This window comes from Plasmodium knowlesi, assembly GCF_000006355.2.
Source record: "Plasmodium knowlesi strain H genome assembly, chromosome: 6".
NCBI lineage: Eukaryota > Apicomplexa > Aconoidasida > Haemosporida > Plasmodiidae > Plasmodium > Plasmodium knowlesi.
The window spans coordinates 548,882-571,392 of NC_011907.2; the positions used below are offsets into that span (position 1 = coordinate 548,882).

At 42.3% G+C, this 22,511-nt stretch overlaps 7 protein-coding genes across 7 annotated transcripts; 3 read left to right on the forward strand and 4 right to left on the reverse strand.

Moving 5' to 3' along the window:
* Window positions 1-79: 79 nt before the first annotated feature.
* PKNH_0612400 (methyltransferase, putative) lies at window positions 80-3,714 on the forward strand (the record flags this gene model as incomplete). The annotated part of the gene is made up of 13 exons (XM_002261762.1): window positions 80-120; window positions 268-472; window positions 604-898; window positions 1,041-1,252; window positions 1,428-1,491; window positions 1,607-1,722; window positions 1,853-2,076; window positions 2,200-2,417; window positions 2,586-2,646; window positions 2,784-2,849; window positions 2,958-3,013; window positions 3,162-3,266; window positions 3,572-3,714. The coding sequence occupies 13 exons, from the start codon at window positions 80-82 to the stop codon at window positions 3,712-3,714; spliced, it is 1,806 nt and encodes a 601-aa protein (XP_002261798.1).
* A 631-nt stretch (window positions 3,715-4,345) lies between these two features.
* Window positions 4,346-6,418, forward strand: PKNH_0612500 (protoporphyrinogen oxidase, putative; the record flags this gene model as incomplete). Its single annotated transcript, XM_002261763.1, has 1 exon — window positions 4,346-6,418. One exon carries the CDS (start codon window positions 4,346-4,348, stop codon window positions 6,416-6,418), a length of 2,073 nt encoding a protein of 690 aa, XP_002261799.1.
* A 488-nt stretch (window positions 6,419-6,906) lies between these two features.
* On the reverse strand, window positions 6,907-7,725 carry PKNH_0612600 (uncharacterized protein; the record flags this gene model as incomplete). The annotated part of the gene is made up of 1 exon (XM_002261764.1): window positions 6,907-7,725. One exon carries the CDS (start codon window positions 7,723-7,725, stop codon window positions 6,907-6,909), a length of 819 nt encoding a protein of 272 aa, XP_002261800.1.
* Window positions 7,726-9,181: 1,456 nt separating this feature from the next.
* PKNH_0612700 (rRNA-processing protein EBP2, putative) lies at window positions 9,182-10,378 on the reverse strand (the record flags this gene model as incomplete). Its single annotated transcript, XM_002261765.1, has 1 exon — window positions 9,182-10,378. The coding sequence occupies one exon, from the start codon at window positions 10,376-10,378 to the stop codon at window positions 9,182-9,184; it is 1,197 nt and encodes a 398-aa protein (XP_002261801.1).
* A 1,473-nt stretch (window positions 10,379-11,851) lies between these two features.
* Window positions 11,852-12,862, forward strand: PKNH_0612800 (ribosome biogenesis protein RPF2, putative; the record flags this gene model as incomplete). The annotated part of the gene is made up of 1 exon (XM_002261766.1): window positions 11,852-12,862. The coding sequence occupies one exon, from the start codon at window positions 11,852-11,854 to the stop codon at window positions 12,860-12,862; it is 1,011 nt and encodes a 336-aa protein (XP_002261802.1).
* A 342-nt stretch (window positions 12,863-13,204) lies between these two features.
* PKNH_0612900 (partial CSTF domain-containing protein, putative) lies at window positions 13,205-16,228 on the reverse strand (the record flags this gene model as incomplete). Its single annotated transcript, XM_002261767.2, has 3 exons — window positions 13,205-15,701; window positions 15,884-15,962; window positions 16,195-16,228. The coding sequence occupies 3 exons, from the start codon at window positions 16,226-16,228 to the stop codon at window positions 13,205-13,207; spliced, it is 2,610 nt and encodes an 869-aa protein (XP_002261803.2).
* A 1,214-nt stretch (window positions 16,229-17,442) lies between these two features.
* PKNH_0613000 (conserved Plasmodium protein, unknown function) lies at window positions 17,443-18,746 on the reverse strand (the record flags this gene model as incomplete). Its single annotated transcript, XM_039113550.1, has 4 exons — window positions 17,443-17,524; window positions 17,672-17,821; window positions 18,018-18,107; window positions 18,625-18,746. 4 exons carry the CDS (start codon window positions 18,744-18,746, stop codon window positions 17,443-17,445), a joined length of 444 nt encoding a protein of 147 aa, XP_038969535.1.
* Window positions 18,747-22,511: the final 3,765 nt, after the last annotated feature.

Below are 22,511 nucleotides of genomic sequence, written 5' to 3' on the forward strand. Positions count from 1 at the left end.
GCAAAATGTCGAGACCCAATTCGGTCCTCTAATTTTCTCCACGGCACCTTCCCTGTGATAATGACTAATACATCCTAAAATGAATTTTGTGAAGGTGTCCCTCGATTCTTATCCTGTGAAGTAAGAAATGCTAAGGGGTCAATAGACATTTACTCCGTCTGTTTGGTGTTTATTCCATTATGCGAGGGGTCTTTTACCCATGTTGATATCCTCAACCTCCACACATACCTACTACAACTGGCCGCTCCACTCCCCTCTCCTCCGTAGGTACTACAACCGGACGCATAAAGTTACGAACACGCTGAGGCTAAAGGGGATAGGGTTGTTAACCTGGCTGGAAGAGGACATTAAGCATTTCTTTAAGAAGTTGGACTTGACATTTATGGTTTATTTGATACACCAACAGAATATTGTCTACGTGGAGTTTTACAAAAAGAAGGACTGCTCCTATGTCTTCAACCTCTTGAACCACGTAAGTTGGGCGGTGAGACAAATCAGCGCGCCAAACAGTGGTGCCAAATTACCGTACCAAGTACCTGTTGCAGGGGGAGTACACCTATCAAGCGTGCGCCTCCTTCATCCCAACTACGTTTTCCTCAACAGAACCCTCCCAAAGGACAACAGGAACGTAAAACGAACATCCAGGCGGAGTATGTAAATGTGCGGTATGACATTAAGGAGGATTTTCCCACGGTCTATTCGAGGGATTTTTCTGGCCTGGTAAAAGGCATTCCTACCAAGGAAGATATAACGGAGACCCACAATGAGAGCGAATTCAACAGTCCAGACGGAGGGGGCGATGTTTCTATCCATAGGGACGCTATCGGTGAAGATTTCTCCGAAGAGGTAATTCGGATGTACGGGCAGGAACAGTGGCTGAAGTATACGAAAAACGACGGTAGGTTTATGCAGCATGTGAAGGCGCCATTGCAACAACATTGCAAAAGCATGGCAAAAGCATTAAAAATACATGGCAAATATATGATACATACATGGCAAACATTTATACAGACCACGTCTTTGTCACCCTCCTACCGCAGAGATCAACGTGTGCCACTACTTCTGCCGGAGCACGCCGAACAAAATCTACAAATCCTACTGCATCCCGGATCCGCACCTGTTCTTCTCTCCGAAGTGTCTGGACCGCATAGGGGTTCTTCTTGATGGACGCCAACCGAACCAGATTTCCATTCTCAAATGTCACGTGAATAAGGCCGTCGAGTATGTCATCGAGTCGAGACATATTTTCCAGGTGAGTTCATACAGAGCGGTACCTAAGCGATTCCATGCAGGGAATGACATATTAATGCCCATTGATTCGTGATACGAACAGCACCACCACCCCTACTGAACATTCTTATAATGCCACACAAGGAGATTAATTTTTTTTTTTATCTTCCTCCCACCGCATGCACTTCCATCGTCAGGACGAAATAGCCTTCCTAGTTATGAAGAACGACCTGCCTATGTCTTTCCTGGACATTCGAAATGGTACTGATGATGGGCATCCACCATACCACTTCACACACCATCTCGGGGTGATATTTCCAAATGTTGTAATTGTTGTTACGCTTCTACCCCCTTCCCTCCCCCCTTCCTGGCGCAGAAACCAAAACGAATCTCATTGTTGCGAAAAACACCCTCATTAAGATAAAGGGAAGAAGGAGATACGAACTAATTTTTGGAATCCCTAAGAAGAAAACGATTCCATTGGAGGGAGAGGTACTGCCGTTCCTCATAAGAAGAATATTTTCTTTCTTCCACCTAGATGTAGGAAATCTATCCAGGATAGAGATTGTTCAGAATAGTTTCTCACTGGTTTATAACATTCGTAATGTTCACCTTTTTGTAGACCATGCGCCGAAATGACAGCTACCTAATTATCTTCCGCTTCATTGATGAACCCAGCGTGAAGAAAATGCTAACGCAGAAGCACAGAAACCAGAAGGTTAAGGATGAACCACAGGAGAAAAGTTGTGTCTCGGTAGATGTTGGAAAATACGACTCCGACAACATTGAGAGGACCTATGTCCAGGAGGTGTATAACAAAATAGCTCAACATTTTTGCTACACCAGGTATGTACTTTAAGGGGTACTACTTGTTACCACTGCATAACATGTAAATCATCTTCAGGACGCATAGTAAGAAAATGTTACTTCAGCTACACTATTACAAGTATAATACCATACTTCCTACAGATACAAATCTTGGAACAACGTAGAAAACATTATCAACGAGGAGCAGGAGGGAAACCTCATCATGGACGTTGGATGTGGAAACGGAAAGAACGTACAGGTCTCATCCAAGTACTTTTTCATTGGTCTAGATTTCAGTTGGCACCTTTTGAAGCTTGCTCAGAAAAAGTGGAATTCCGATTTGTTCCTGGCCAACTGTATCAGCATACCTCTTCGATCAAGTACGTCACGGAGGAGGGTCACAGTACAGCGGTTGTACGGTTCCCACTACGAATGTACTGTCACTTTAGTAGTACATTACCTCTGGAAAGCGCCTTTCTCTACTTAGTAGTTCCTCCTAACATCACCACACCGCCATTTATACAAATGGATCTTTACCCTACCTACAGACATAGCCGACCTGTGCATTTCCATCGCGGTCATCCATCATATCGGCACACACGAAAAACGGTAAAATGACGCAGGCAAAGATGAGATTCTTACATGCCTCCCCCCACCTGAACATAACACTATGGATCACGCTCCTATCACCTGTCACATATTTTTTTTTTTTTTTTTTTTTTTTTTTTTTTTTTTTTTTTTTAAAGACGGAATGCAGTGGCTGAGATGGTCCGATGTACGAAGGTTGGGGGAAGGGTTCTGATATACGTCTGGTAAGTGTGACAGTTATGTGGGAAGGCGTAACTTCTTCCCGTCACGTCATAGCTGCGTCACGTCATAACTGCGTCACGTCATGGCTGCGTCGCTCCACTCCACTGCAGGGCCTACGAGCAGAAGGCGAACGTCGTCGGAAACCGCAAGTTCGATTCCCAGGACAGTAAGTTCCCCCCCCCAGTTCTTCTGCGCACATAAATGTCCCCATGGATGAGGGACGCATAACGGGTGTCCTTTTTCACAAACATATATTTATGCCATTCTAGCTATTTACTTTCCCTGCCTTTTTCCTCCACGTTTCGCCTGAGCAGTTTTTGTTCCCTGGTACCTTCAGCCGCAGCACACCTTGGAAGGCAGTGAAGACGGGAAAGAAGTAGAATCACCCGAAAGGGAAGTTCTGCATCCAGCCAAAAAAGGTAAAGCATTGGAAGAGTGGTGAAAAATTCAAGCGAATATGCTCCTCTACGTGAATGTGCTCCGCTACGTGAATATGCATTTTTTCTTTGTGCCCCCTCTTTTTAACACACCAATGATATATCCTGATGCATGGTTCACTTTCTTGAGTCAACGCGGGAGGGGAAGGATGTGCATACTTGACCCCTCTCCGTGGAACGACAAGCGCACATCACCATGATGAAAGTTATCCTACGCTTAGCTTCACTTTGTTCACACTTCTTATCATGCATTTCCTTGCGTAACTTCCTTGTCCCCCTCCCTGCAGATCTGGAAAAGCTACAGAGATACTATCACGTCTTTAGGAAGGAGGAGCTCCATGACTTGTGTTTAAGCATCAGTGGGGTCCGCATCGAAGATTTCTTTTTTGACAATAATAATTGGGCCATCCTTCTAAGAAAAGTTGCTTGACAAACCAGTTATCCTAGCACCGTATGTCAACCTGATCCTTTGTCCATTCATGATATCACCCCCTTTTTTGTTTTGCTCTCTTCTTCGTGTCGCCATCTCTCTTTGCATGCGTTTACACGAGCAACGCTGCGTACCTGTACCCCTAATACAACATACTTTTTTGTACCCTTCTTTTTTTTTTTTACTGCTTTTTTTTTTTTTTTTTACTCTTTTCTTTTACTGTTTTTTTTTTTTTTTTTTTTTTTTTTATTCACTCCCCTGTTTGTAATTGAAATAAAAAGGTAACACCTACTTGTCATTTGCGCCAACTGGGGAATTTTACCCCCTCGATTTTCTTTTCGATCCTTCTGAACAGAACAATCGGAAAGGACCTTCTACCTTCTTTATTCCCTCCCCACACGTGTACATTCCTTCCTGCGGGGAGAAAGAAGAAGTGGAATGCCTCTTTACCCATTTGTGAAGTTCCTACCACCAGATTAGTTGTTATCGCAGTTTGTTTCTTCCCTGAACCATTTTATCTGTTCCATTTGGTGGTGCATTTTTTTTTTACCAAGTATGCCCAGCCTCTCCCTTCGTGAAAAAGGGTGTCCCTACTTGTAGCTCCGCCTGGATTAACATCGCGTAAAGGGCGATGAGTGCGCAAGAAGGAGGAGCAGAGGGGGATGAACCTGGCATGGCAGTGGAGCCAGGCGAGGCAAATGCGCCATGTGGGGTAAGCACTCCTATAAGGCCAGAGGAGGATCCTCCAGACGAGCAACAGACATACGATGTCATCATCATAGGAGGGGGCCTCTTCAGTTGTTGCCTGCACTATTTTCTAAAGAAAAAAAAACCAGACATAAGAATCTTGATATTGGAAAAGGAGCAAACACTTGGAGGTTATATAAAAACAGAATGCCTAGAACACCAAGGGAAGAAATTCCTCTGCGAGTTGGGCCCAAATATTTTTAAAACATCTGACGAGAGTTATCAGCTGTTAAAAGAATTAAACCTGTTATCACACGTAAGGGTGCTAAATAAAAATCTACTAAGGTACGTATACTCAGGTGGAAAACTACACCCCCTCCGTCTAAGTATTTGGGGTTACTTTGCTTTCCCCCTTATAAGTGCTATCAATAAAGTGAAACTAATATATAAGATTCTATTCAAGAGGTACAAAAAATTGACAGCCTACGATGAGGACATTAGTGTTGAAGGATACATGAGGGAGAATTTCGATTTACAACATTTCAACTTTTTGTTACTACCTCTGATTTATGGATCCTGTGGGGGCATGGGCAACATTTCAGCCATCTCCTTTTTTTCGCGCAACCTCAAATTGTTCGATAATAAACTGAACAAGTTACGCGTCTGGCAGGAGCGCATGGAGCACCAGCGCGCATGCCAACCGCCCGTGTGGGGGAGAGTATCTGCAGTGGATAGCCTAAGGGGAGGTGACGTTGACTCAGCCGCTCCTCTCCCCAACGAAGAAGAACCGCCAAACTTACAGAAACACATATCCATAAACCAACAACACTCCTATGCGCAAGGAATGAATCAGAAGCACGACTCCTCCTCCTGCTTCAACAACGTGTTGTACAGACTGGACACATCCACCGGGGATACCATCGCGGGGGACTTAATTGGCGAGTCGAACACAATAAGCGAAACGACCGGCGACCACTCGAGTGGTAGTCACCAGAATAACAACCCAGTGAATGACAAATTCACAACTAAACACCACGCAGGGATGGACACCAAGAAGGGTCAGTGTGATTTCGAGCACACACCCTTCGTAAAGCGAATCTATGAAAAGTGCAAATGCGCCATCCTGGACGCCATGCTGTTGTTCATTCCCCAGCTAGCCAAAGTGGGCTCCATAGAATATGAGCAACAACAAAAAAAAAAAATCTTAGGAAAAACCATATCCCTGAAATATGGCATGTACGAAATAATTGACCAACTGAAAAAAAATATAAATGAAAAATATGTGTGGACAAATGAAGAAGTAGATTTTGTTGAGAAGCACAACGAAGATACTTGGGTGTGCACCATCAAGAGAAAACATGCAAGCAAAACCTCTTGTATATACGGGAGAAATATCATCCTTACAGTGAACTCCAAAATATGCGCCAATATCATGCGCAAAATCTTGCCTCCAGAAATGAAGGCCAATCTTGTAAATGTGCAATACACAAGTATCATCAGCGTTACAGTGTATTACCATAAGAAGGATATAATTCTACCGCCAAACTGTTTTGGATTTTTGTCCGCGGATAAGACGAATCACATTCTGGGGTGCTTCTACACGAGCAACATGTTCAAGGAAAGATGCAATGACGACAGCATTGTTGTATTGACCCTCTACATGGGGGGGAAGAACAACCCTAATGATGTATACATGGAGGAGAAAGATATAATCAAAATAATCTCGGAGGAATTGACAAATATATTTCATGTAGAGAACAATGCCCAACCTGTTATCCTCAAGATGAAAAAGTGGTTTGACTCTATCCCCTTCTATTCACTCAACTACGAGAGGAATTTGAAACGTTTTCTGAACGAGCTGAACAACCCTCAGTACCGGAACTTATTTGTCGATTCGGGTTGGATTACGGGGACATCCATTTCTGACAGGATTGCTTCGGCGAGGGACTTGTCGGAGTTTATGGCTTCCAGCGTCTTCACTATGAAGACGCAATGCGCCAATCCGGTGTTGGCATAACAGGAGAAATCTGTACAGTATTGTGCGTCGTGCAACACCTGGGCTACTACAGCGTATTCCTACCGGGCACGCTAAGGAGGGGCAATACTCCATCCACTGTACGAAAATCTGATTAGACGCGCAATTACGTGAATATGCCATTTGCACCAACTTTAAAAGAAGAAAAAAAAAATTATACATAAAAAGGAGAATTTTGTATCTCCACGTAGTTTGCTTAAAAAAAATTTAAGAAAAATACTTAATTTATAAGAAATAAACGAAATGAATAAAGGAAGAGAGAAAAAAAAAAAAAATCAGTTTTGCCTGTACAGGCAATAATATATCCAACTGTGTGCATGTTTTATACTCATATGTTTTGGCTAGCTCAAACAAGCTAGCTATCTATTTGGCTATTTTTTTTTTTTTTTTTTTTTCGTTCTCCTTTGAACTTATCCAGCTGTGCACTGTACACTGGACATTATTCTTTACAATTTGATTGAACTTTGCTCCTAAACATTAGTAAACACACCTTGTGACGCGATCGGTGATTTGCAGTTTGGGCAAGTGGCACTCCTAACAAGCCACAAGTCGATGCAGGATTTGTGAAAGGTATGGCTACAGAGCAGCAACGTGCGCACACATTCGCCCACCTGGAAGTCGTTCAGGCAGATGGAGCACTTGGACTCACTGCGAACATTCTTAATGTAATGATATGGTAGGTTCTCAATTTGCTTCAATCTTAGACCATTTCTATAAATGAATATTCCATAGTCTCTCATCATATCGATGTTGCCACTCCACCTGGTGAAAATGTCATTGGTCTGCATGCTGATAAGCGTCCTCTCGTAGATTCTTGCCTGGTACTCCAAATATAGGGACAACAAAATGAAAAATATGTACAGCAGGATCCAAACATAGCAAAGTACAATCCATAGAACAATAAACCATGGATGGTTATTTCTTGGTAGGCATTTCGGAGTATATTTAATTATTTGATATATCCACACTGTGCCCACTACATTCCATACGAGAAAAAATGGGAACAGGACGCAAAGTACTAAAAGGTTGATGTAGTAAGGGGGGGTGTTTCTTCTATATATGATAAGGTCATCTCCATCGTTGCTTAAATATTGCGCTAGGAAATGAGACAATCTGTACAAAATTATAGATATGAACGAAACCACTAGCCATACGTGAATTGGCTTATGGCATTTGGAAAAATCCTTCCACTGTAGGAAGATGTCCACGATGGAGTAGCACACGGACAGAAGCAAGATGAAGTCGTTGTAGCTCATTCGAACGCTCGTGTTTTCGCCGGTTGCCTCCATTTTGTAAGAGTATGCGCTGTCTGGGCCTCAGTTATACTTGTTTTCGCTTTCCCTTCTGTGCACAGCTTTACGCCTCCGACGGGGGGTGTGGTGGAAAGTCGGGTAAGCAGGGCGAAACCATAAAGTACGTACCTATACATACAAGCATGCCGATATATATGCATGTATAGTCACATACTTATGCGACTGCGTTTTTCCTTTTATCAGGGCATTTGGACAGGTTGACGGAGGGAATTAACGCGAAAAATGGGTAAAACATTTTGAGGTGTCTTCAAGAAATTGCTTCATTCTGGGCGATTCACAAATCTGGGGGGTGGATCTTCCTTTTGGTTATTTTTTTTTTTTCTTCTTTTTTTTGGTGGCCGATAATAAGGTGGCATAACAATACAAATATGCGTGTGTGCTCTTTTAGGTCTAGCATGAAAGAGAATAGAAGGGGGGGGGGAGAAAAGGTGGCCCTCCCGTAGCCCCACTGCCCTCTTACTGGTTCATGAATTGCCTATATGTTGTATGTTCATGTATATGTGCGTATGTATAACCACACATATCATGTATGCATTATACCACTGGGGGTGAAATAACCTGATTGTTTCGCGCGGACCATCTTTTTTTTTTTTTCCCCTCCACCTTTTACATTTACTTCCAAATGGGGTAGTAACTCTGACCTGTGTAAGTTTCCCTTTTTCGCTGATGCATTGAGAAAAGGAGAATATGCCTGTTGTGAAGTGTTATGCACCGTCGCACTTTTTTTTTTTTTTTTTTTTTTCGGCATCCATTTTGGTATGTCCCGCAGGAGCGTGGAGGCCCTTCCTGGGAAAACGAGGAGAAAAAAACAGAAAATATATAACAGAAAGAATACAGCAAAAAAAAGAGGAGAAAGGAAAGGTAAACCAACTAATGTGTCGATAAGTTTTGCTTCATTCCAACAGGTCAGTACTCCAATACGCTCATCCCTACGTCAGCTGTGCAACCCATCCCATGCTTATCCCATGTAGTGGATATGTATGAGGAGCGTGAGAAGAAACTACACCTGTCCTCCAACCGTGGCATCTGATCAGTTGCTAAATCAGAAGCGTTTTCCTCATAGAATGGTCATCTTGTAATATGCTTAAAATTATAAAAAAATGAAGAATGTTTGAAAAAAAAAAAAAAAAAAAAAAAAAAAAAAAAAAAGTTAAACTACTATTTTAAAGACGCAAACAAATTATGGTTATGCTAATTTTAAAACGAATTGAGAGGTGGGGGGGCATATCAAATAATTGGAGGAAACCCTCCTTTTGCAAAAGAAAAAAAAAACAACAAAAAAAAAAAAGGTAAAGGGATGTGTGTATCAACAGGTGGACGAATAGGCAGATGGACCCGCGGATGGGCAGGTACATTAGACCCCTACATTCATATGCGGAGGCATGATCATCCATACGTGTACACACGTACAGGTGTACATATACGCGTTTGCCTAACGTCTCTTGAAATTCTTCCTGCCTTTATTTTTTTTGTTCTTCATAATTCGCTTTTTCGTCTTGAAGCGTGCCTTACCCTTTCGGTTGCTTTTTATGTTCTCCTTTCGGTCTTTTTTTGTTTTCACCTTTTGGTCGTCCTTCTTTGTAGCCACCTTTCTGTCACTTTGATTGTTCCCCTTTCTGTCACTTTGTTTGTTCCCCTTTCTGTCACTTTGTTTGTTTCCCTTTCGGTCGCTCTTCTTGTTCCCCCCCCGGCGGCCCTTCTCTTCGTCCGACTTGGAGTGCTTGAGAAAAAACTCCTGCACGTTGAGCGTCTTAAGTTTATCTTCTTTCCGCAGCTGGTCAATCTTCTGCAAATTTTTTTTTTTCTCTATAGCTTCCATTTGGCTAGCTACTTTTGCAGAGCCACTTTTTTTATTAAATTTTTTATTCATTCTTTTTATTTTATTTTTTTCTCTTTCTTCTACCCGCTCATGATCCTTCACAATTTTTTCCCTAACTTTCTCCATGTGCAAATCACTTTTAACCATGTCTGCCAAAAAGTCGTATGGCCTGTTAAAGGAGATGTGTAGATCTTGGAGCTTCTTCAGACCCTCCACTACGTTTTCATGTGTGAGCTTCAAAAATTCATTTTCTCTCACTTCGCAGTGTCCGAACAATTTCATTTTTTTTAAGTAAATATTTTGTGAGCAGGTCAGGTCCAACTTTTCCAGCCATTCGTTGTTGCCATCACTGGGGGTAACCTTAATCATTATTTCTTTTCGCTTTTTTGCGAGCAGGGTTTTGTTTTGGGCCAACCTTTTCGCTTCAGCATAGTCATCCGGGTCTGTCTCGAGCATCGACCTGCGGTTGTCCTTCTTCAACAAATTCCTCTTCGAGGCACCCTTCCTCAAAAGACTCCCTTTCGGGGTAATCTTCCTTAACTTGCTTAATTCCTTTTGGGATTTCTTCCTTGCCTCTCCCCCCTTCTTGGTCGGTTTCTCTTCCCCCAGGGAACCCATCCTCTTCAACTTTTTTAGAATCTTCCTCACGGCGTCCTCCTTCGCAGATGTGCGTGCCTTCTTTTTCAGTAGAGTTTCTGTACCGTTTTTTTTTTTCTTTTTCACAAGAACATTTTCACCGTTGTTATTCCGGCGGACCTTCTTCTCCTTCTTCTTCCCCATCTGGTCTACCTTCACTGGGAGTACCTTCATTTTTTTCCACTATAAAAATGAGAGAGGCAACCACGGGGGGCCTAGCAGACTGCACAGGAAATATGCACAGAAGTAGGCAATGGGTGATAATCCCCTTGGTGGGTAAAGCATAAATACAAAATAAAAACCCGCTTGGAAAATAAAAAAAAAAAAAAAAAAAAAAAAAAAAAAATTGACAAAGAGAGATTGACCAATCACAGTATAGGTACTACGTATCCGCAGCTGCGTGATTGTAACGATGGATTGCTTCTATCATCACCTGCCCCCCCCTTTGGCGCAGATTAAAATGAATAAGCCCTGAAAAATTTCTCCCTTACCGTTGCAGAGAAATAAAAAAAAGCATTTGCTTCATGCCGCTTGGCTAGTTGCTAAAATAAAGCATTCATCTTTGAAATAATATGCAGAACGCCTCTGCTCTGCATACGGAAGGGGCACTTTCATAAGTCACTTTAAGCTACTACATACAAATGTCGCCATTTATATGTATATATAAAATCCGTGCAGGAATTGGAGTGGACTTTTTCCCGCCCCCCCGTTTTTTTTTTTTTTTTTTTTTTTTTTTATGAAAACCTCCTCCTCGTTGTAGGTGGGCACCGTAGTTTATTTTATTTTATTTTTTTTTTTTTAATTTTCCACGTATGGAGTAAGCACTCTGATAAATCGCTGTCGGGGGAAAAAAGGCGCAACAGAGGATAAAAACCCTATGGGTGATAATGCATGCCACTATCTATGAAAGTATTAATCTGTATGAACATGTTTTTATGTTGAACTTTATCAAGTGGAAGGGAAGGAATGTTTTCCTAGTGATACTACGCTCTTCCAAATTAAATTTTTTTTTTTTTCCCCCATTTTTTAGAAAGTCCAGCGCAATTTGGAGAGTGATTTTTATATTATAGCTCAAGGGAATTTTTTTTTTTTTTTTTTTTTTTTTTATTTTCCAAGCGGGTTGTTGTCCCTGGCTGTTTCTTCGCGACGTTTCCATCATATTGTTTTTCCTAAACCATAGGAGCACAGCGGAGAAATATAAACTTACCTATATGCATGTACCTATGTATACTTGTGCTTAACGGCGCTCCTGAGTGACCAGAACGGATGAAACTTTCTGCTCCCCCGTCTGTTCGCTACGCTGGGACTCCATCAGGAGCACAGTAAGTAGCCACATCAGCTACAGTAACTGACGTAGAAAAAACGTGGAGCAGGAGAGTCGTTTTTAATTTGCGAAGTGGGAAAAGCAGAGAAGAAAAACTGTATGACTCGTTGGGACAATCACCCCAATCCGCATGACTGGATAAGTATACACGGACAGAGACGTACTCGATACGGTAGACGCCATAGAAGGGAGAGCTCCCTTTGCAGGCAGTAGAGGAAGGCACCAAGCGTGAAGTCGAACATAACATTTAGCGGGAGCCCCATCCGCGTAGATACTCTGACGTGTAACCCCCCCCCTTCCCTCTGAGAAGTGCCCCGTCCAAAATGGAGGAGGAGCAAAACAAGGAAGAAATTATCCATCAGTTGGAGGAAGGAAAAGCAAAGACAAGAAAAGGTAATTTGATTTTGAAGAAGCGAAAGGGAGAGTTGCACGAGTCTTCCAAAAATTGTTTATTCATTTCTAGTAACAAGAGGACGGAGGAATTGAAGAACTTCATGCACGATCTCTATAACCTGCACAAACCTTTCACATGCTACATGCCTAAAGTGCACCCACAATTGGCGGATATACAAACGAAGCTTAATGAGGTGGTGGATTTATGTGTACATAACAACTGTTCCTTTTTTTTTTCCGTTTTTTCCACAAAAAAAAAGCCATCCAGATTTATTATGGGAAGACTGTACAACAACAAGTTGTTTGATTTTTATGTCTTTACTTTGCTATCCTATATTCCTATGAAAATGTTTCCACAGGCAAAAGATATCCTTTTTGACACCAAGCCGATTGTCCTGATTCAGGGTTCATACTTTGACGAGACTGACGTTAGGAAGAATATACGAAATGTCCTCTTCGATTTTTTCAAGCACAGAAACGTAGACTCCGTGAGCACTTCCTCTATTCAGCGCCTTATCGTCATTAGCGCTCTCACAGAGGGTACCAACTCCAACCAGGTACTCTCCTTCCGACAGTACCTACTCAAAAAGGAACACTTGTGGCATCCGCAGACAAGTAGTGAGCCCCTTCCCCCCTTGGAGGAAATCGGACCACGCTTCAACTTTGTTATCGACAACTCCCAAATTGCAAACTACCACCTATTCGAAGAGGCAACCAAAAACGTGGACCAATTGTTAAAGAAGAAAAGCAAGAAAAAGAAAATAAAGAACGTTCAAGTGGATGAAATGGGAAACTCCATCAAGCGGGTATATGTACAGAAGCAAAGCTTTGGAAAGTTGCATACGAAACATAGCAAGCTTCACAATCGAGCGAAGAAAGCGGGTCGCAGGACCCAACCGAGTGAAGGGAAAAATGCAAATGCCACATCCCAAGCGTTTTAAGGATGTGTCGTTACGCATTAGTTTGTTCTTCACCATTTCACCTGCACAATTTGTTCTTGGCGATTTCCTCGCCCATCATTTGTTATCCCTTTTTTTGCAATTTTACTTTTTTTTTTTTTTTATCATTTTTATCCTTTTTCCATTCCGTTGTGCGTCACTTAAAAAAAAAAAAGTTGACAGTCGAAAGTTATTTATTCAAGTCAAATATGAACACACAAAAAAAAAAAAAAAAAAAGAAAGAAAAATGAAGCGAACGAAACCAAGGAGACTTCCAAAATGAATAACCTCCCCTCGCCAGCAAACCTAAACAGGTATATTTTTACTGCTCCTTCTTTGTTTACCTCAGATGACCCCGTTGACATTGTATCCCCGTCTCTTCAGCGACTTCCGAATGGATAGGACTCGTAATATCTGGTCCGGGTTCCAGTTGGCCATGTCTGAGTATTTACTAATAAGAAGGTTCTCCAAAATGGGCTTTTCATTAATAACCTCCTTTACCAAGTCATCCTCAGCATATGGAATATCCTTCAAGCTCAGGTTTACTTTCTTCAATAAAATCTTCAAGCTATTGCTTAAGACATTTTCGTGCGTCTTTTCCACTTTATTATATAGGTCTACATTCTTTACCTTAATAACGTTATTCTCTTCGTTCGTTTTTTCACTTGCTCTGTTCCTATCGATCAGTTTTATTCCTCTCCGTTGTATATTTGTAGTGTTAATTTTTTGGATTAACCTTTTCCCGAATTCGAGGTGTTTGTCTTCAGCTGCACTTTCTCCTTGCTGATCACTCATGTAGCTATGTTTCCGGGCCGTCTCACTGTCGACCTGGCTATGACCTATTCTGGGAATACCCCTCCTGTATTGTGAAGAGGTAGTAGATTGTCCTCCGATGGGTTCGTCCCTAGTAAGGTTGCCTCCTTGGTTCTTTCTCATATCCACTGCACCCAAAGCGCTGCGGTCACTTTGGTATGTGCCATCATTTCCTTCCCGGTTACTTATACTATCATTCCTTCTGTTGGCTGAGTATCCCTCTGGGCGGTTGATTTTTCGTTGGGAGTTTCCCTCATAACTCTTCATGCGCACATTGCTCACTTCTCCACTGTAACTGATCTGTGTATCCAAGGGGTCGGGCCCTCCCCCATGCTTACCTGCAACATCATCGCTCGCGTAATAATTACCATAATAACTCTCCTTGTCCGTCTTCGTATCAACATGGCCACGCATTCCATACAACCCCGAGTTCCTTCCACTGGGAAGCTCCCCTCCGTAATCATACGGGTTGGGGTTCCCCTGCATACTATTATTATCATAGTCGAGGGGTCTATTACCTCCAACGGAAAATACATTACCACCACTTATCCCTTTGTTGCCAAGGGGCATCATGTTCGTAGAGTTTCTTGCTTTGTTCTTCTGCTTATTCTTCTGCTTACTGTTCTGCTTAATGTTCTGCTTACTGTTCTGCTTACTGTTCTGCTTACTGTTCTGCTTATTTTTGCTCTTCAGTTTTCCCCCCTTGATTATGTGCTTGTTGGCGTAACTTCCTTGGAGGGGGTATCCGCCGGTATTTCCCCGTCTGTTGTTCATGGAGAGGGTGAGTAAGGGTAATTGATGCCGCGAGTGGTAGGCACTTCCAACCGTTCCATACAAATTCGATCGACCCATTTGTCCCTCCCCCTTCACTGATTCTCTCTCCATTTCTCCAAAAGCAGAATCCCTGTCGACGGGGTACCCACTCTGACCTTCATCAGACGGCACATCTACATGGCTAAGAGAGTTATAGCTATTATTATTTCCCCCATAAGCGGAACCCTGATTTGTACTATACAACCCCCTTGGTGCATTTTTCCTGTTACCTACCGGTTGGCTCTTTCCTCGTATATGCTTCAATGCTGAGGTGGTCTCCATTTTTATTGCATTCACTCTTCCTCCCCTTTCGTATACTTGCCTCCTACCATTCTCCTCGTAGCTGTAATTTTGAACTCCCCATGGTGGATTTCCCGCCTCACTCACCTCCCCTAGATCGGAGCCACGTCTCTCAACATCACGCCAGTCGGATGCAACCCCATCGGCGTCATGCGAACCGATACTCCCCCTGTGATAGTGTTGTCCAAGCAGAGGATCTGCACCCACATTCGAACCTACATTCCCACCCCCATCAGCGTCCGCGTCAGCATCCACTTCGCTATTCACACATAAAAACTGGAACTTACTCTTAAGGGCGTGGAACTTCATCCGGGTGATGTCCTCGTCGCTAAGGGGATTAATCTCTACGTTTAGAATCCCCAAAAGGAACAGAGCATGGATGAGAGAGTAGCTTAGGGTTTTATTATTACTGAGAATTTTAATGGCCGTTTGAGGGGAGAGTCTAACTAACTCTTGCATTTTCTGAACCAAACGGACCACATCATACATGTGCATGTTACTAAGAATTGCATGTCCTTGTTTTGTAATCATTCCTTTTTCGTTAATTATTTCTACCTTTTCATTCACCTTTTTGGAGTTCCATTTGTTTCTACGCTGTGCTTGCTCGTCCATTTGTTGCTTGGATGACCCTGTATTATTAGCGTGGCGAGCGTCTCGCGCACTCTGCTCCCACGGGGGGAAACCATCTCTGTCCTTCCCGCCTGTCGCATCATCTAACGTATCGTCTAACGTATCATCTAATGAATCATCTGTCACATGGCCTAACACATCTTCGTTTTCATTTTCCACTAATTCAATGCGCAATTGCTTACCCTTGAGTCTCTCCCTTCGCGCGTACGCTGCTACATCGCTCAGATTGCCCCCGAACCGTATATACCCGTGACAACTCTTAATACCGAGCCTTGTCTTCTTCAATCTGCACATGGGGTGGGGGAAAGAAACAGACAGAAAAGTAGCGCACATATGTGAACGTGAACCATGTGGATGATTACATTTAATAGCCCTCCTTTCGGTATCTCCAATGGGCAACCTTCCGGAAGGCTACTCCCCATTCAGCATTGCTTCGATGGAATATTTTTTTTTTTTCATTTTTCTCACCTGCAGTAGGTAACCTCACAGGCCGGTTTTAAAAAATCCTTTAGCTCTTCCTCAGTGACATCGTAAGGCAAGTTGGAAACTGAAAAAGAAGGGGAAGAACAAAAGGGGGAAGATGAAGGGTGTGAATGATAAAACGGCTTGCTCCTTTAGTGGGCGCCCGACTGATTGGTCTGTCCGTCTGGGTATGGCCCACGCTTCTGTCCAAGCAGGGGCGAAGCAGAAAAGGCAACGATAAAAATGTAACGTGAAAAAGAAAAACGGAAAGGTAAAATGAACGTAGCAAAACAGAGCGTGCTCAACTATATGCCTACCGAAATAATCACTCGCGCAGGAGCTCTCCGTCATCCTTAAAAAGGTAAGATACGCATATATTTACGCATTTTACACTTGAAGAGGGAAATAAGAAAAAGAAAAGTTTTTCCCCGCCGCTAATGAATGATCATCAACGCGCTCATCCCTCCATTGACTTTTTTTTTTTTTGTTTTTTTTTTTTTTTTTTCATAACGAATTCTGTAGGAATTATCAAAAAATGGGTTTGAAACATTTTTTTTTTTAAATATTTCGTCGTCACGCAGGTTCGGTTTTTTGTGCCAACGGGGGGAATTCCTCAGTTGCATGGCACTGTTAAGTAGGCCGGAAAAAAAAAATATATATATAATAACCCATTAAAGAGGGAAGGGGGGAAAGCGAAAGGGTAATGGAAAGAACACCTAAAACGAAATCATCGCATTTGCTACGACAATTTGTACAGTGAGCGTAGCAAATGCGATGGTTTAGTTATCCTTTTATGTGAAGAAGAAAAAATTGGTTAACGGGAGGGGATAGAAAAATCCCGCCCCCTCGACACCCATTTTGTTGTCTCCTTTTTCCATCCTATCGTTTACACAGAAAAATGCACACATGAGTAGCTATGTCCAGGAAAACCAACTCATTTTGTAAATGCACATTTGGAATAACCAACGTGGCGGAAAAGAACTTCCTATCGATGGACATCAATTACAGCGCATTGTTCTACATATGCCATTTGGGTGTTGTAATCCCAATTGAGATATACCCATCGTGCTGATTAAAGCAAACCTGCCTTGTATGCAAGATTTACGAGTGAGGAAAGAATACCCCTCCTCCCTTTTGAAAAAGTTCCACTCTGAAGAAAGTTTGTTCCTTTGTCATGTTGTGCAATTGAGCATCGTTTGGGCGAACAACACGCCTCTCTACGCAAAAAAAAAAAAAAGAAAAAAAAAAAATTACGCACAGGGGCGCACATATACACGTGAGGACACTTGCGGGGGAATATCAGCAGGGATGGGGGTGGTCCGAGGACGGAGTGCCGGGCATTACTAAAAAGGATTTAACTGGATGCAGAGGACCAATGTAGCGGGGGGAAATGAGAAATAAAACAGAATAAAACGAAAAAATAAAGCGTAAAAATAAAACGTAAAAATAAAACGTAAAAATAAAACGTAAAAATGGAAAAAATAAAAATATCGAAAGAGTGATTAAAAAAATGGTAAAAAAAAAAAAAAAAGCAGCGTGGTGAACTGGTTAATAGGCAACTCCTTTTACGCGTCACACCGTCGATTCTTTAGCTTTTCCTGCAGTTCCTTGTCCATTCCTGGCATGACAGGGTGAGCACCAGGTAAGCTACAGAAACATGGGAAAAAAGAAAAAAAAGGTGTGTGTATATATGTTCGTGGATGGTGGTATAGGCTTCCTACCATGCACCAACATGTTGACATGGATACAGTGACATTTCAGCATGAACGCCGTCTTTTCCCTTTCCATCCTTACAGATTCTTGTTTGGCCCGATTTTCGCTCCACCTGCGTGAGCGTTATGCCCTTTGGCGTCCAGGTGATCCGCGGAGTCCTCATTATCTTCTTCGTTCTTTAGCCCCATGCCGCTGTACTCCTTCTGGATGCGTTCATTTTTTGAAATAAATCTACATAGATGGGGTGTATTGAAGGGGTGGTAGGGGGCATGTATGACTAGCCAAGTTTGGATACGTAAAAAAAAAAAGAAAAAAAAAAAAACAGAGCAACTGTTGATTCAGCAAATCGATGTTTTAGAATATGGTGTGCAACTACACTTGGGTGCTCCCATTTTTCCTCTTTTTTTTTTTTTTTTTTTTTTTTTACCTGGACGCCTTCGCAAGCGCCTCCATGGCGATATGAGCGGCAAACCCATTTCCCAGCATGTTCATTTTGTTAGTTTCGGTTAGGTCAGTTCTGCGAAATGGGAGTAACATGGAGATGGCGGATGGGAGCAAATTCGAGTGGGCCAGTGGAGTGTATGTACGTATATCCCCGCATGGACAGCTGGAACGTGCTTTCCCCTGTTGCCATTCGCACCAAGTGTGTAACGTTCTGCTGCGTGAGTCAAACTGTATGGACATATCTCCTTTGTGGAGTTTTCATCGTTCTGGCCGCTTGTGCATTTGTTGAGATCGGTGGGGAGGCAAACATAGCAGGGGAATTCACACAGCGTAACACATTTTCGAATACTCCATGGTAAAATTGTTGTCTCGAATGAGTGTGCGCATAGAAGGTGCGAGTCTCTCGGTTGACTCCGCCGCTATCCGCTTTAACATGGAGTTAGCGGAGGCCATCCCACTTTAAATGGTCCACTTCTTTCCGCAGGGTTGTTCAAACTCTTTTCCATTTTTTGTGAGAAAATGGGTATACACAGTAGGTGTGCTTCACTCATCTTATGTGTGATTTTTTTTTTTTTTTTTTTTTTTATTACTTTTTTGGGGAATCTCCCGCCTGCTTCGGACAACTTTTATTGTGGTCTTTGCTTCTGTTCGAGGGCATGTCCTCCCCTGTGTCCTGCACAGGCGTTCCTTCCGCAGTAGTGCCGTTTAACATTTTTACATTCACTTCCTTTTCGCGTCCTATGATACACTATTAAGAAGTATGTGCGTGTTGCGTTGTGTGTTTTTCCGTTTCGCGAGTGTGACAGTACACGGCGCAATGAACACAGTGAAACCAAACGGAAAAAGAGGAAAAAAAAAAAAAAAAAAAAGGGAGCAATGATTAATGAGCAAAAAGGAAAAGGTCTAATGTATAAAAAAAAAGAAAAATGAAAAAAATGAAGTTTCAACTTTTTTATGCCTTCACATTATATTTAAATGTTTTCCACAATGTTAACAGCTTTTTTTTTTTTTTTTTTTTTTTTTTTTTTTTTTTTTGTGTGTGTGTGTGTTCCCTCAGTTATTTTCAAGGCTTATAATTTTGTATTATTAAGGGACAGTCTTTGGAGTGTGTAGTGGAGATATGGCTTCATCCAAGGGATGTACGTCGATCGCATAGGACGGCGAGTTTTAATCTGAGGATGCATGTGATCCTTGGGCTTTGCGATGCTTTGTTCGCCCGCTTGTTTGCTATTCCCTTGGCCCTTTTGTAAGCCATTTTTTGTGCCACATCCCTCCCCACTTGATGTTTGTTCGCTGCTTTTTTACGCTTTCCCATCGCAGCAACAGTAGCGCACCCGAACAAGTTGAGGACATTACAAGCAGGACGGGAAGTCACTCCTGATGGAAACACACAGATCGATCAGGAACACGGGATGGTCACTCCTTTCTGTTCTCCCTTACTCATTTTCCACGCATTGAACAGTGGAACTTTTGGAGTTCCTTCTGCTTCCGTGTTTTAAGCATCATAACAGTGTACAACTATTTTTTTTTTTTTTTTTTTTTTTTTTTTTTTTTTTTTTTTACACTTTGTAAGCATGGAGAAAAAGAAGTGCATGTCAAACCCTTTTTCCAACTGGTGAAAAAAGCCTCTCCCCACTAATAACGAAGCATGACAGATTTTAAGAAAAAAAAAAAAAAAAAAAAGAGAGGACGCGAGAAGGGGGACAATGCAAGGTGAAACCCTTGTGGGGATAAATCGAAGACTGAATAGGGTTGCCCTCCTTTGCTATCGCTGTCAACGCATGCGCCTTTTTTTTTTTTTTTTAAGTAGCACAATTTCCACAATTGTCCGTAATTTCTAATATCCCATTAAAAAATGCCAAATATAAATGGTAACGCGAATGGGAGAAAAAAAAAAAAAAAAGGACGCCATAGTTTCAGGGTTTAGGACAACTGCCTTCTTGCAGAAGGTGCTTCGGGAATATCCTTCGTCGCGTCAGGAGAATGGATCATGCAATAGTTTCTTATAATGTGTGTTATGATCCGCACTCCGCGGCAGTTATTTTGTCTGTCTTTAAGCTGCTGTGGGCACGAAGGAATTTAAGTTCTCAGCGCTCAATGTTAGAAAAATGCGGCAGAAGGAAATTGTCGGTGGTGTTGTCCCCCCGAATTTACGCATGGATATTCACGCAGTCCAAAGGTGATGCGTCTGCATTAGGAGGCTGACTAGTATGCTTCCACCAATAAGAGGGCAAAAGTACAGCATTACAAGAAAAAATATCTCTCAATAACTATGAAAAAATCTAAGCTTAAAGGACCGCATTAGGGAAATGATTCCCGAGCGCACTTTTCCAAACTGTTTTAATGGAATTTCTGAAGATGACACATTACCGGGAAAACATTCATCCCCCCATTATTTGTGCTTCTATTTTTTATTTATTTCATCTCCTTCTAAAATTACATCCTTTCATTTATCATTCAATTATTCCTTTTTTCTCCTTCTCCCTGGTTGCCTCGCGTCCGCTACGCCTCCTGTCAGACAGGAGTTTTTCCTTTCCCTCCCCCTTAAGGCAACTAAAGCTAACCCCGGAAATTTATTCTAGCACCCTTGAAACCTTATTCCTGCACTCCTTAAACCTTCATACTGAACCCGGAATCTTACTTCGAACACCCCCAATATCTTACTCCTAAACCTGCGCACCCTTCTCATCTTCTAAAACCCATTAACCTCCTTATCTTCCATCCCCATCCTTTTTTTTTTTTTTTCTTTTTTTCCCCTTTTTATTCCTTTCCATTCCCTTTTCTTTTCCCCCAACCTACATTACCTTAGTTCATTCACCTTTCCTTCCTTTACCCCAACCTGCATTCTCATAAAATGGCTAAGTACCAGGCCATATTGTTGTTCAAGTAACCTAGGAAAGAAGCTTCCTTTCCCCTTAAACCCTCATTCCTTTACCCTAAACCTTTCCTTTTCCCTTTTTTTTTTTTTTTTTCTTTTGTCTTGTGTCGGGTGATTCGTCCCCAGTTTCCGGTTTCTCGGCCGTCCAGTTCAATCCCTGTCTGCGAGGAGTTCCTTCCTACTCTCTCCTCAAAAGTAGCTAAAGCTAACCCCGGAACCTAAATCATGATCCCTAGAACATTATTTCAACACCCCTCAAACTTTTATCTAACACCCTTAAAACCTTACTCCTATACACTGAAAACTTACTCCTACATCCTAAACATTTACGCCTATACCCTGAAACCTTACTCCTGGGCCTTTAAAACCTTACTCCTATACCCTAAAGCATTACACCTATACCCTAAAACCTTACTCCTAAACCCGGTATCTGACTTCTAATACCCTTCAAACCTTATTCTAAACCCGGAATCTGACATCTAACACCCCTACAACGTCATTCCTATACCCGAAATCTCATTTCTAGCACCCTAAGAACTTTATTCTAACACCCCTACAACCTTTATTCTAACACCCCAAGCAACATCATTCCAACACCCCAAACAACATCATTCCAACACCCCAAACAACATCATTCCAACACCCCAAACAACATCATTCCAACACCCCAAACAACATCATTCCAACACCCCAAACAACATCATTCCAACACCCCAAACAACATCATTCCAACACCACAACAACCTGACTACTAATACCCCTAGAAACCTTCTTCCTATATCCGTAATATAAACCCTAAACCATAGAAACGTAAAAACTGGAAAATGAACCCCTGAACGATGGAAACTGTGAAAGCGCTGAAAACCCTTAGAACCATAAATTTTGGGAAAACTCCTTTTTTTTTTTTTTTTATTGTACATACTCCTCTGCGATGGTGTACATGTTACTAATGCAATTAGTTTGCATATATATATGTGTAGGTTTGTGTGTAGGTCTTGGTGAGGGTCACCGGGGGGGAGAAGGAATGGGTTGCTTAGGGAGCGGTAAGGAAAGATGGTTTAGGGGGGAAAGGAAAAGGTGTGTTTTAGGGGGGGTGGAATAAAAGGGTCGTTTAGGGGGGGGAAGGTGAAAGATGGTCTTAGGGGGGGATGAAAGGAAAGAAGGTTGTTTAGGGGGGGGGTGCCAGGAAAGAATGTGTTTAGGAGGGGGGGAAAAGGAAAGAGTGATTTAGGGGGGGGAAAAAAGAAAATTTTGTTTAGGGGTAAGGAAAGGGTTATTTAGGTGGGAGGGGTAAGGAACGAATGTTTAGGTGGGAGGAGAAGGAAAGAAGGTTTAGGGGGGGGGTAAAGGAAGGACTACTTAGGGGTAAGGAAAGACTACTTAGGGGTAAGCAAAGACTACTTAGGGGGGGGGGGGGGGGGGAAAGGGAAGACTACTTAGGGGTAAGGGAAGACTATTTAGGGGTATAGAAAGACTACTTAGGGGTACAGAAAGACTACTTAGGGGTAAGGAAAGACTACTGAGGAGTAAGGAAAGACTACTTAGGGGGGGGTGAAAGGGAAGACTACTTAGGGGGGGGTGAAAGGGAAAGGGTTACTT